The sequence below is a fragment of the Lytechinus pictus genome, chromosome 5 (genome assembly GCF_037042905.1).
Source record: "Lytechinus pictus isolate F3 Inbred chromosome 5, Lp3.0, whole genome shotgun sequence".
Lineage (NCBI taxonomy): Eukaryota > Metazoa > Echinodermata > Echinoidea > Temnopleuroida > Toxopneustidae > Lytechinus > Lytechinus pictus.
The window spans coordinates 30,664,765-30,676,635 of NC_087249.1; the positions used below are offsets into that span (position 1 = coordinate 30,664,765).

The 11,871-nt window shown below is 35.8% G+C and overlaps 1 protein-coding gene across 1 annotated transcript; it reads left to right on the plus strand.

Annotated features, from left to right (window-relative positions):
• Positions 1-1,396: 1,396 nt before the first annotated feature.
• Positions 1,397-11,361, plus strand: LOC129261568 (degenerin unc-8-like). The gene is made up of 10 exons (XM_064099410.1): positions 1,397-2,207; positions 3,017-3,233; positions 3,535-3,647; positions 4,408-4,571; positions 5,707-5,908; positions 7,126-7,198; positions 8,214-8,271; positions 8,782-8,852; positions 10,094-10,169; positions 10,539-11,361. The coding sequence occupies exons 1-10, from the start codon at positions 1,835-1,837 to the stop codon at positions 10,695-10,697; spliced, it is 1,506 nt and encodes a 501-aa protein (XP_063955480.1). The 5' UTR covers positions 1,397-1,834; the 3' UTR covers positions 10,698-11,361.
• The last annotated feature ends 510 nt before the right edge of the window (positions 11,362-11,871 follow it).

Consider the following 11,871-nt stretch of genomic DNA (forward strand, 5'->3'; position numbering starts at 1 on the left):
ATAATCTAATGTTTCAAAAATCTTTATCAGCACATCATTTCAATCTATGGCTTATTGAAATAAACCTGTTGTATACCTATCGATAATCTAATGTTTCAAAAATCTTTATCAGCACATCATTTCAATCTCTGGCTTATTTAAATAAACCTGTTGTATACCTATCGATAATCTAATGTTTCAAAAATCTTTATCAGCACATCATTTCAATATCTGGCTTATTAAAATAAACCTGTTGTATACCTATCGATAATCTAATGTTTCAAAAATCTTTATCTGCACATAATGACACACAGAGTATCAAAATATGTCGGGTCATGTAACAGTTGTCTTGTTGTCGACGCGATTAATAAATTTGTATCTGATAAATTTTACTTTTATTATGCTTGAAAGGAAATTAAATAAAGAATTGAATTGAATCAAATTATTCATAAGAGCCCTGTAAATAAACAAACAGTCTAATATATATAAATTTCTTAAATCGTTTGCTTCCAATAATGTAGCTCAGACTTCGATCATGGCTAGCTTGCACCAGATTTCAGAAAAAGAGAGCGAATGAAATACTGTCTTTTCTTCTACAATGTATGTATTTAAAAAAAAATGTTCCATTATATCGGTTGATTACTGACGCGAAAACATTTATTATAAATCCGACACCACTCTGTGTAATGCAAACATTTAAAAAGCACTTACACTGTATTGCTTTCACCATGATTGACATGATCAAAAATATTATATTCACGCTTGGTTACACGTATCACGACGCCAATTCGTATGCACATCTTCCATTGTCATTCTGTGACTAATTATATAGATCACGGCAAGTGTCGATGAAATTATGCCAAACCCTCATGGAGATAAATTATCTCCTCGCTAAGACTCGTGCAAAGTGGTTTGTGTTATTTCGGGAGTATTTCATGAAGCAAAATAAGCCATGATAGTCACTGACACATGTTATAAGCTACCGAAATACTTGCATCCGATTGGCTAAAACGATTAATAGTCTGTTTTGCTTTGTGAAATACTCCCACGCGTGCATTACTGTCGTACACAGTGAATGTAAACGGACGTAGACATGGTATATAGAGATGTATTCAACCTTGATTAATCGAGAGGGGAAGGGAACGTTTTATTCTAATTTCAAAAACACACACAAATGGTTTTATCTAAAATGAGTACATAAACATGATAAACTAATAATATTCCATTCTTTTTACAACTCCCCCTCCCCCCTCCTTCCGCATTTTAGTGGTATCCATTACCGCGTTGCATTGTGTCTTAAAAGTGTTTCTGTTGAGATTTGAGACATTAATTATTAAGTGCAAATATCCTAAGTCTCTCTCTCTCTCTGTCTCTGTATCTATTTCTTTCCCCATATTGTTGAAATGAAAGTTAGGTCACAAACGGCGTACTCACAAAAAGGGGAATTAATTCGATCCAGGCCCGTGTGTTCAAATTCTGTAATTACTTTAATTGGTATGTGATAAGTTTGGTTGGAGTGATTACATAAATGGGAAGAAAGAAAACGATTATTCAGTGAGTAGTTAAACAATATGTGTGTGAACGATTCTTCAGTTTAGAGTGATAGCATTGTAGACATCGGTTTTAGACCAACGATCGATGGTGTGATTTTTTTTTCCTTTAAATATTCACTTGTTCATCCTGGAGGTTAACCCCAACCTTAAAATTAGCACTCATTGATAACATTATTTACATTTAGGCCTATATAGTCTGAAATCACCAGACTAACGTGTTTCTTTCGAAGCAAAATTAACCCACATTTTATTTAAAAAATTAAACGAAATGAAAAGGCGATACGAATAAAACGCAAGTCAAGATGGGAAAGACTGAGGAGGAGAAGTGTAAGGAAGACGACAACGAAACGATAACCAGAGCTGCCCACGAGTTCGGCGATGAAACAACACTGCACGGGTTAAGATACCTCATCGGTCGTGGTCATCTACTGTCTCGTCTATGCTGGCTAGCCATTCTCATTCTTGCTTTCGTTCTCCTGGTCATCCAGGCGATGATCGTCTATGAGGATTTCCAGAGCTCGCCGTACTCGACAAAGATTGACATCGTCTCGGAGATGGCGAAAACCTTCCCGGCAGTCACTGTTTGTAACGACAATAAGATGCGGAGATCGCGACTATACAACACCAAATACCAAGGCTTGATTGATATTGATGATGGAAAAGTATCGGTAAACGGTAAGCAGACTTAATAAAGCTTTAATGAAGATAATTCTCTCGTGTAATGCTAGCTTTCCTGTTTCATACTAGGCCTATGTTCTTTTAAAAAGAGATGAAAGATGTTTTAGCCGTAGATAAAAGTCCAAACATCAAAGCTCAGGGGAGCGTTTCATGAAAACACGCGCCAGACGATTCATCCGACAACTTCTGCTTTATCCGACAGTTGCCATAGTAATATCGCTTCTCTGCCGATCAAAATCAAGGAAAATTGTTAGATCTGACAACTGATGGAAATGCTCACAAACATGAGTTTTGATGAAGTGCATCAATGATTCTTTAGTTTTCACATTTTTAGCTTGTCACCTAGACAGAAACAAAAATTGAATGATGTAAAGCTTTTCTCTACTGACCAACATAATTGACATAGGTTGTAAATTTACACTGCCAACACACGTATATGCATGCTATTTAATCAATGATAGAAAATTAGTGTGTAACGATGTGCGCGAGAGTGTATGTGAGTTTGAATAAATTACCTACTTCTGGGAATGTTTTCTGACATTTTACCTATCAACCGGGGACGTCTCACAACCAGGGACGCCCTCGGTTTAAAAAACCATGCCATTCAAATCATCTCATTTCAAAGCATGATTTGTCAGAAGTTCCCGTTCGGCCAATTTAACTGAAGTTATGTGTGTATGGGGAGATAATCCTACTTAGCCTAGTCACGTGGCACTCAAGATGCCCATCTCGCCCTTTTCCACGACGCGAGGAAACAACGCAAAACCAAGAATAATCTGCTATCATTTCCATTGTTATTCCTAAAGAAACGGACCGTACCAAAGGCAAAGCGTCAGACGATGTCTGGGCATCAGTCATCGGTGACTACGACTGGCATGGCTTCTACTCTGCATCGATGGCCGATGACTTCAGCGACTTCATCAACGTGGTCAACCCATCTCGGGCTGAGCTCAGTGACTACGGGCACACTCTTGAAGACTTCGTAATTCAGTGCACATATAACCAGAAGACGTGTAACTTGAGGTAATTTCATCAGAGCGATCTTCTTAAGACCTTTAAAAGCCACAACTCCCACAAAAAGTTTTGCATCCATTGTCAGCTAACTATTATGATCGAAACTTCTAGTCTATCTAAATATCGGTTAAAAATGGTTAATATATATTATTCAAATATTTAAATTTTATTAAAGCATATTTATTTTAACTCATATTCTTTAATTTAGTTTACTTGATTACACATAATGAGTCACAATCGCAATAATGGAATATTAAACAATGTGAATACCCTCTCAATACTTTTGTTTTTGCTCCTATTTCACTTTCAGCACTGATTTCACTGTGTTACAAAATCGGCATTACGGCAATTGTTTCACATTCAACTTTGGGAGTGAGGAAAATAGCACTCTCAAGATGATCACCAAGACTGGAGCGTTGACTGGTAATGGTGAACATCTATTTTCTTTGAAAATACACAGTGACAATTGTAAGATTTAGACAAAATCACGGAGTACATAAAGTAATGTATTTTTCAAAGATGTGGATATAAATGAATTGAAATTGAATTATCATCATTCTAGATACAAAAATAGCATTCAACGGAATTTTATTGCATTGACAGGAGTCTGTGGATGGGGGGGGGGGGTGAGGATCAGAGCAGGCATTGTCTCCTCCAAGTTTATGGGTCAATATTTTGTTATGCCTCCATTTTCGGCATGTTATCACTTTCGCCCACAATTCGGAGTATTTTTATCTCTTGAAGATACTTCATATGACATATTTAATACTTCGATCTTTACCTTCAACCAGTGTGTTGGCTCAGTTGGTAGAGCGTCCGGCTCACAACCGGGAGGTCGGAGTTCAAACCTCGGCGGCGTCAGACCAAAGGATGGGAGTTGGTTGCTGAATAGAGCCTCGTCGATCTGGCGCTGCACAGTGGCTGCTGGACCCACGATCAATTGGGCAAAAGGAAATTCGGAGTATTTTATTTCTGATTTCTATAGAATAAAATATGGATTTTCATTTTTTTTTTCATTTTCATATGCACGTCAGGTTTGCACCTTAGTCTTATGGTTGAAGAGGATGAGTATATGGGTTTATTGGCTCTATCCGAGGAGCAAAGATTCGGAGTATTTTATTTCTGATTTCTATAGAATAAAATATGGATTTTCATTTTTTTTTCATTTTCATACGCACGTCAGGTTTGCACCTTAGTCTTATGGTTGAAGAGGATGAGTATATGGGTTTATTGGCTCCTATCCGAGGAGCAAAGATAGTCATCCATGCTCCTCATACAATACCATTTCCTGAGGATGATGGTATCAGCCTCGATACAGGGAGTGCCTTTTCGATCGGCATACGGGAGGTACGTATATTCGACGTACTCTGGTTAAGTGTAGCTTTCAGAAGAAAAAAAAATGTCTCAGCTTTCATTTGGCTTGTAACCTCGCAGTATTTCTTCTTAACGTCATATTTTTGTTTATAAATCACCCTTTTGTTGGTTGGGTAATTAGTTACCATGCGTAAGCCCCCCACCCCCCGGCTTGGTTCTTCGAAACACGCAAAGTGGTCGAAATTTTCAGACTTTTGGCACTGACTGGAATTGGCATATTGCCTAATCCTTGATACACTGCACTCCACGTTGTCGCTTGCTATATGCCTGCCATCAGTAACTGTCTAATTTTGGATGGATTTTCACTAAACCTTCACTGATATTTTTCTCTATTTTTACTGCTTTTATTCAAACTATCTTATCATCAGAGTGAACGTTCCCTTTAAAAAGGTATATTGCTTACTGGGATCGGTACCTGCATAGTACAGTCGGTTTATTGCACCAATCTTTAAAAAAAAAAACTCTCTTGAAAGCTTGGATTGTATCATGGACCTACCACCTCTGACGGAGATGGTAGGTCCAGGATTGGATCGAATGTCAAAAATCAGCAGACGTACTCAATAATAATAGTTAAAAAATTAACCAGGCCCTTTGCAAATGCAACCACTATTATTGATTGTTCAGAATAAGCCATTTCATGTATAACAGTGTCAGGCGTGGCGCTACAGGGGGCAGGGGCAGTTGCCCCTGTGATGTTTGAAAACAGTGAGGAGAAAAAAAGGATAAGCAAATGTGGAATAATGAGTGAAGAAAGAAAGCTATGAAAATGGGTTCTTGGTAGTTTAACTCTACAATACCCATATAATTTATTCATTATATGTATTTGTTACCTTGTTATTTGTATGCAGGGCCCCCAAGAAAAACAGTGCTTAGTCCACTGATGGGGTTACCCTGGGTAAACAAAACAAAACGAAATAAATAAATAGATAAATCACACAATTGAAGAAAAAATGAAGGCCTATTTACCTTTCAGTCAGCCCACCCCCATCAAAATACCATGCAGCTGCCCCTGAATATTTCGCAGAGTGAACGCGACTATACACCACATCCCTTTAATCAACACAGTATTTCCTACTTTTAAATGTTGCCTTTTTTTGGTTCTCAATAGGAAGTCATACAACGCCTTCCAAAGTTTTCCGATTGCATTGACGATGAAGACACTGACTTTATTAATTCTTCATATTCTGGTTCTTACTCCGTACGCTGCTGTTTCAAGACTTGTTACCAGCAAAGCCTTTTCAACGAGTGTGGTTGTGTGGATGATATCCTCCTTGACTATAGACAGTGCAGGGTCACCAGCAAACGCGAAAGTAAGTTTTAGCTTGGGTGTTGCTACGAAACAGATAAGACAGGCGATGGGTCGATGGTCCGTCCCTAAGATCTTTTAAGGAGTGTGCAAAATGTTGAAGAAAGAAGAAATTGGATGTTTAACCCTCTTTTCAAGATAATTTTTTTTTCATTTTTAAGACTGCTCTAGCCATCGGTATACCTCGCGACGCCAGGGTAGTGCCCTGTGTGTATGTAGTTTAATGAAGTACCTATGTTACCAGGGGTGCGTTTCATAAAGCTATTCGTAGGGTGACTTTAAGAACGGCTGGTGATCCTTTCTTGTGGTAAATGATATTCACTATTAACTGTTCATTGGTGACTATTTAGCGCGTAAGAAAGGTTCACCAGTCGTTCTTAAAGTCGCTCTTAACTTCCGAACAGTTTTTGACACAGCTAGTGCATGGACTTTTCGATGTGCACGTCCACTAGTGAACGAGACGTAAGTGTGTTGTATATCCTACTTTTGAGTTCACCGCGTGTACAAAGTTGCTGCAATGAAGCAATGCGAGACACTGAACATGCAGGAACAGGACTAATTGGTATCTGACATAATAGGGAGTTTTTCGCAACCACAACGCAGAACGCTTTCTGGAACGGAGAGAATGTAGTGTCAAATGCCTATCGTAAAATAGTCTTTGTCGAGGGGCGGGGAATCGAAAAAGCAGTTTCTGGGGTCTGGACAAACGACATAATTGCAATGTTTTGTCATCAGGAAGGACGAAACTACTGTTCAGGGGAGCGTTTCATGAAAGGACTTGGACGTTTTATCCGACAAGTCCCATTTGATCTGACAGTTACTATAGTAACACTACCTCTCAGCCACTCAGAATCAAAGAAAGATGTCAGATCTGACAACTTGTCAGACAAAAATGTTGATGAAACGGTCCCCAGATTTACCAATTTCCGACAAAGACCTCCCAGGTATTAATTTTGACTTGTATTTTCTTTGTGCTTAATTGCGAAGCTCGACTCCACCAGCTATAACGTCCATCAGTTGACGGAAAATCGACTAGTGGAGTAATATTAATCGTAAAGTCCCTTTATCGGATCACATCGCTTGAGAGATGAGGTAATTTTTGCAGTGTATCAAACTCAAAGCATGAGGAAATGTTAAAAGCATTTAAAATGTAAATTAGTTACATTTTGTCATATTCATTCTAATCTGTTCTAATAATTCTGCATATCTTCATTTTTATAGTGCATTGCATATCCGAGGTACAGTCTCGTTACATAAACGATGAACTACGGTGCGAGTGTCCAATGCCATGCAAGTAATTAACGTTGCTTAGTATTGTTTTCTATGTTTAGCATTAATAAAAGACCATAGCACACTGTCGTCTAACATGTCTAACGAATAGAGCGTTTTCGCAACACTAAGCAGACGCTTTCTGAACGTTTATAATCTATATTGCCTAGAGCCTTTCATAACAGAGAAGTCTTTATCGATAATCGGTGGAATCAGAACATATTCGCAATTTGCTATATACCGGTTCACCAATTTTTGACAAAGACCTCTCAGCTATTTATTGTGATTTGACAGCCATTTTCAATGCATTTACCATAGAATCCATTCCCGATGCAATTGCGAAAAATCGCTAAACTCTTGAATACGAATGTATATACCTATTGATTTTGGTCTAAATTTATCATTAAAATAAGCAATAAGAAGGGACAGTATTCATAAAACCGTGGGATTATATACTGTAATTCCGTATTTCATTGATAAAATTCTGACTTCAGCGTTAGGTCGTTTCGCACCCACCCACCAACGAAAATCATTGGTGCCTAACCTGACTTTGAATAAATTAAATTCTCAATATTTTATCATTTCATTTTATCAAAGTAGATTGAAACGGAAAGTGTAGTCTAAACCCATTGGGATATCACCAATTTGATATTCTATCAAATAAGTATCGTATTATCTTTTCTGTAATTTACTATTATCAGAAAAAATAGAATAAATTAGTCAGATAAGAAATATTTCTAAAATGAACAATAATTTATCAGAAAAAATTGTACACATGAATATTGAATTGATATAAATTAGTGATTACAGGCTAATTTTGTTATGACATACTTTTCTTTTCTAAAAAAAAAAATTAGAAATCGTACTTTGCAACCTATGTATAAATTGAAAGTAAATGCCGAGTTATACCGTCCATTTTCAGCGTAAAACGTGTTTAATCTTATTAAATGTCTTCCTTTAAAACATAAGGAAATTGTACTTATTGATGTGTAAGAGTTGCGGTACATTTCATCAAGTTTCTGCTTTAATTTTTTTTCTAGAGAGAAAAACTATAGGACATCGATATCGTCTGCTGCATGGCCGTCGAAACGATTCAAGGTAACAGGCGTGAGGCTGATGATGATTGTAGTGATAGTGGTGATTATGATAATTATTATAGTAATAAAAAGAAGAACAGTGATCATGATGATAATAATGAATACTACTACTACTACTACTACTACTACTACTACTACTACTACTACTACTACTACTACTACTACTACTACTACTACTACTACTTCTACTACTACTAATACTACTACTACTACTACTACTACTACTGCTAATATGACCACAATGACAAAATGATAATACTTGATCCAAATAATGTAATGATCATGATAACAATATAGAAATAACAATAGTAATGATAACAATAATGATACTAATGATTACGATAATGATGATGATGATGATGACGATGGTGGTGATGATAATAACAGTGCATGCGATAATAATTACAACAATGATAACTATAGATATGTTCATAATATTAAAAATTATAATGATTAAAAGCTCTATTCACTTTCTTGGTTTCTCTTTCCTGCCTTGCCGATGTTTCATAAGCCTCATCTGTTGAGTAAATTTTATTCCAACCCTAAAATCCGGATGATATTAGAAGAAGAGGAAATAGCAAGGTAAAGATATTTCAATTTTTAGAACACCAGTAAAGTTATGATGGCCCTGAAGTACATTAGATTAACCAATTCCGAATGAGCATTTATGCACTATACTGCGTGTTAATAATTTAGATTTAGATTTTATTTCCGTTCAACAATTGTTTTCAAAATATAATCAAAGTAACAATACATATTCAATATAATCGATAATACAGACAAATCAATGAAATTTCGTAACAAATGTTGAATATAAATTAAACAAAACTACAATTTGTTGCAGTAATATTATCAATGAAAAGAAACAAGAAATGAACGGAGGGACTTGCCAAGAAAAGCAAAAGCTTGTAAAGAAGGCAAGCCCCTAAACTTAGTTTCAATACTAATTATAAACAAACTATAATTGTGCTGTTACTCAGAAATAAAATGGGATAATGAGAACTACTAAAGATGGATTTATCCCTGTCGAAATGGTCAAATTCTCTTTAAAAAAATGACCTATTAAGGATGCAACTTTCACAAACAAATCTTTATATATATATATATATATATATCTGTCTATCTGACGGTCAATCGGATCGGGGTCGCCCTAGCCATTAACCCGTCTCTGTGGTCTAGTGGTTAAGGCACCGGCGTTCAAAGCTGGGGGCCCGGGTTCGATTCCCGGCAGAGACATTTTTTCGGCATTACCAATTTTTCCAAAGGGTAGATAGCTCTGGGGAACCTTGATTTAAGCTACGCCTACCATTGTTCTCTTCATCAATTTCTTTCAATATATATATATATATATATATATATATATATATATATATATATATGTATATATATATATATTTATATGAATAATATGTGTACTTCATGACCATCCGAATGAGAACAAAATATGACCAATAATGACATTATAATATATAGCATTTTCAATCGGGGAAGTTACATTACTAAGTAATGTTGGTATCGTATTTAAAGTTTCATGGCTTTTTATTGGAGTCCTATTACGTGATTATTATTTGTAAATCGTACAAGATTCCTACTACATATTGGAATATACTGTATGTATCATAGAGGTATGATAAGGGGCGGAGCTAAAGAATAGTATTGATAAAAGAAGAAGAAAGTAAATAAAATAGATAGACCTGTGTCTTGAAACGCTACAGAGAGAGTGAAATGAAATTACACATGAAGAATGGCAATTTAATGATAGTTGTTGTCATGAACAATGCAATAAGCTTCTTCGCTGTTTCATACGTTAATTTTATTGACAGGAGTAATTTGATTCGTGTGATGATCTACTTCGAAACCCTGAACGTGGATAGAGTTGAGCAAGTACCTCGATATACAGTAAGAATCTCTGATACCTTGGACTCCATTTTTTGGGCTATGTATATCACATTCTTAATTAAAGCACTCATATAGAGCCATTAGTGAACATGACAAAGGCCTTGCTTAACAATACCTGAATTTTGATGTATAATGGTGTGTTCAATGATTCATAGGGATGAAAAAGAGACGTCGAGGAAGAAAAAATCGAATTCGTGCATACACTTTCACGATATTATGAATAAAAATCATTTCATTTTTCATTAAATTTTGTATTCCATTATTTTTTTATCCCTTATGATTTTTTTTAATGTATTTTCACACCTCTCCAACTTTCATCTCCGCCACACCTCTTCTCCAATCCTACATCCTTCCCCATATCTCCTCCAGATCCCAAACATCTTGGGTAATATAGGTGGGCTAATGGGTCTCTTCACCGGCATGTCATTCATCAGTTTGTTTGAGGTCGCCTTTCTACTGCTTCGAATCGCAAAGATTACTTTCACGAAACTCTTCTCCAGCAGCCGAGTTCATTCTTTTAAAGCCTGATGCTAGACCCACACAGGTGAAGATGACTCCGGACTGACAAACGTTTTCGTTATTTCCAATCCGACGACATATAACATCAGTTGATTTGGAGTCGGGTATACGTTGTAGCATAATAATATTCTGATACTAGATTTGCTACAAAGGTTGTTTTAAAAATTACAGGACTATTTTCAACAGCTGACACTTTAAATCGATGAAACAACATTATCAAAAGCATAGGCCATATAAGGATTCGATCGATTGATTTTGCAGGGAATATGCTGTTGTTTTCAGCCAATGTTCGAACTATTCTGGCTAATAGTGAATGATGTAACAAATTCCTGCATACAACTTTTTTTTTATTTTAATGTATTGTCAGAGTACTTATTCCTTAATTTTGTTAAAATGTGTTTACCTTTATTATATTCGCGCCAGAGAATACGAATACTCACGTGTTCATGCATGCTTTTTTATAAGGTCGTTCGTTGAATCTATAAAGTGATAATATGCATGCATGTATCATTCATGCATTAATGTATATACTATATGATATTACAAATGCTGTCTGAAGTGAGTTAAGTTTTTAATCATTCTTAGTAATAAATTCAATGATTCATACATAACTTGAATTATGTTTTTGAACGATATTACCAATATTGTATTTTTAAGTTTCAATATATATCGCAAAAACATAATGGAATAAGCCATTGTTGGTATTAAGAATGCGAGAGACAAAGAGCGAGCGAGAGATAAGGAATAAGAGAAAGAGAGACAGACAGACAGACAAGAGAGAAAAGGCTTACTAACAAAAAATAAGAGGGATTTTTTTTAGCCAGTTTAGTTATAAATACGGTGCCCTTATTTATAAGAAAAAAAAATGATCATTAAAGATGATGATGATGATGGTGATTAACATCATTATTGTTTTAATGACATTTGGCTAATTAACAAGCGGTTGATGATATCTCAGCATTAATATTTGATTGTTTAGTACCTTAGAAATTCTCAAAGGACTTTCAATAATAGACTTGGTATTTATTGCCAACCGTAATTTAAACAATATGAATAATAATTCCTCTTTCTCTTGGCCCTTTTTAAATCTAGTGTCCACCCTTCTCCATCCCCACCTATGCCATCTTATTTTGTGTAAGTCAATAATGTTCGCCTTTTATTGGATCAAGTCTAATGGGAATCG

What these genes read in the sequence shown, in the direction of transcription:
- LOC129261568 (XM_064099410.1), top strand. Translation starts at nt 1,835, where the DNA reads ATGGGAAAGACTGAGGAGGAGAAGTGTAAGGAAGACGACAACGAAACG. An exon ending in GAAGAAGAGGAAATAGCAAG is followed by an intron (nt 8,853 to 10,093) that starts GTAAAGATATTT and finishes TTTTATTGACAG; the next exon opens with GAGTAATTTGATTCGTGTGA. An exon ending in AGCAAGTACCTCGATATACA is followed by an intron (nt 10,170 to 10,538) that starts GTAAGAATCTCT and finishes TATCTCCTCCAG; the next exon opens with ATCCCAAACATCTTGGGTAA.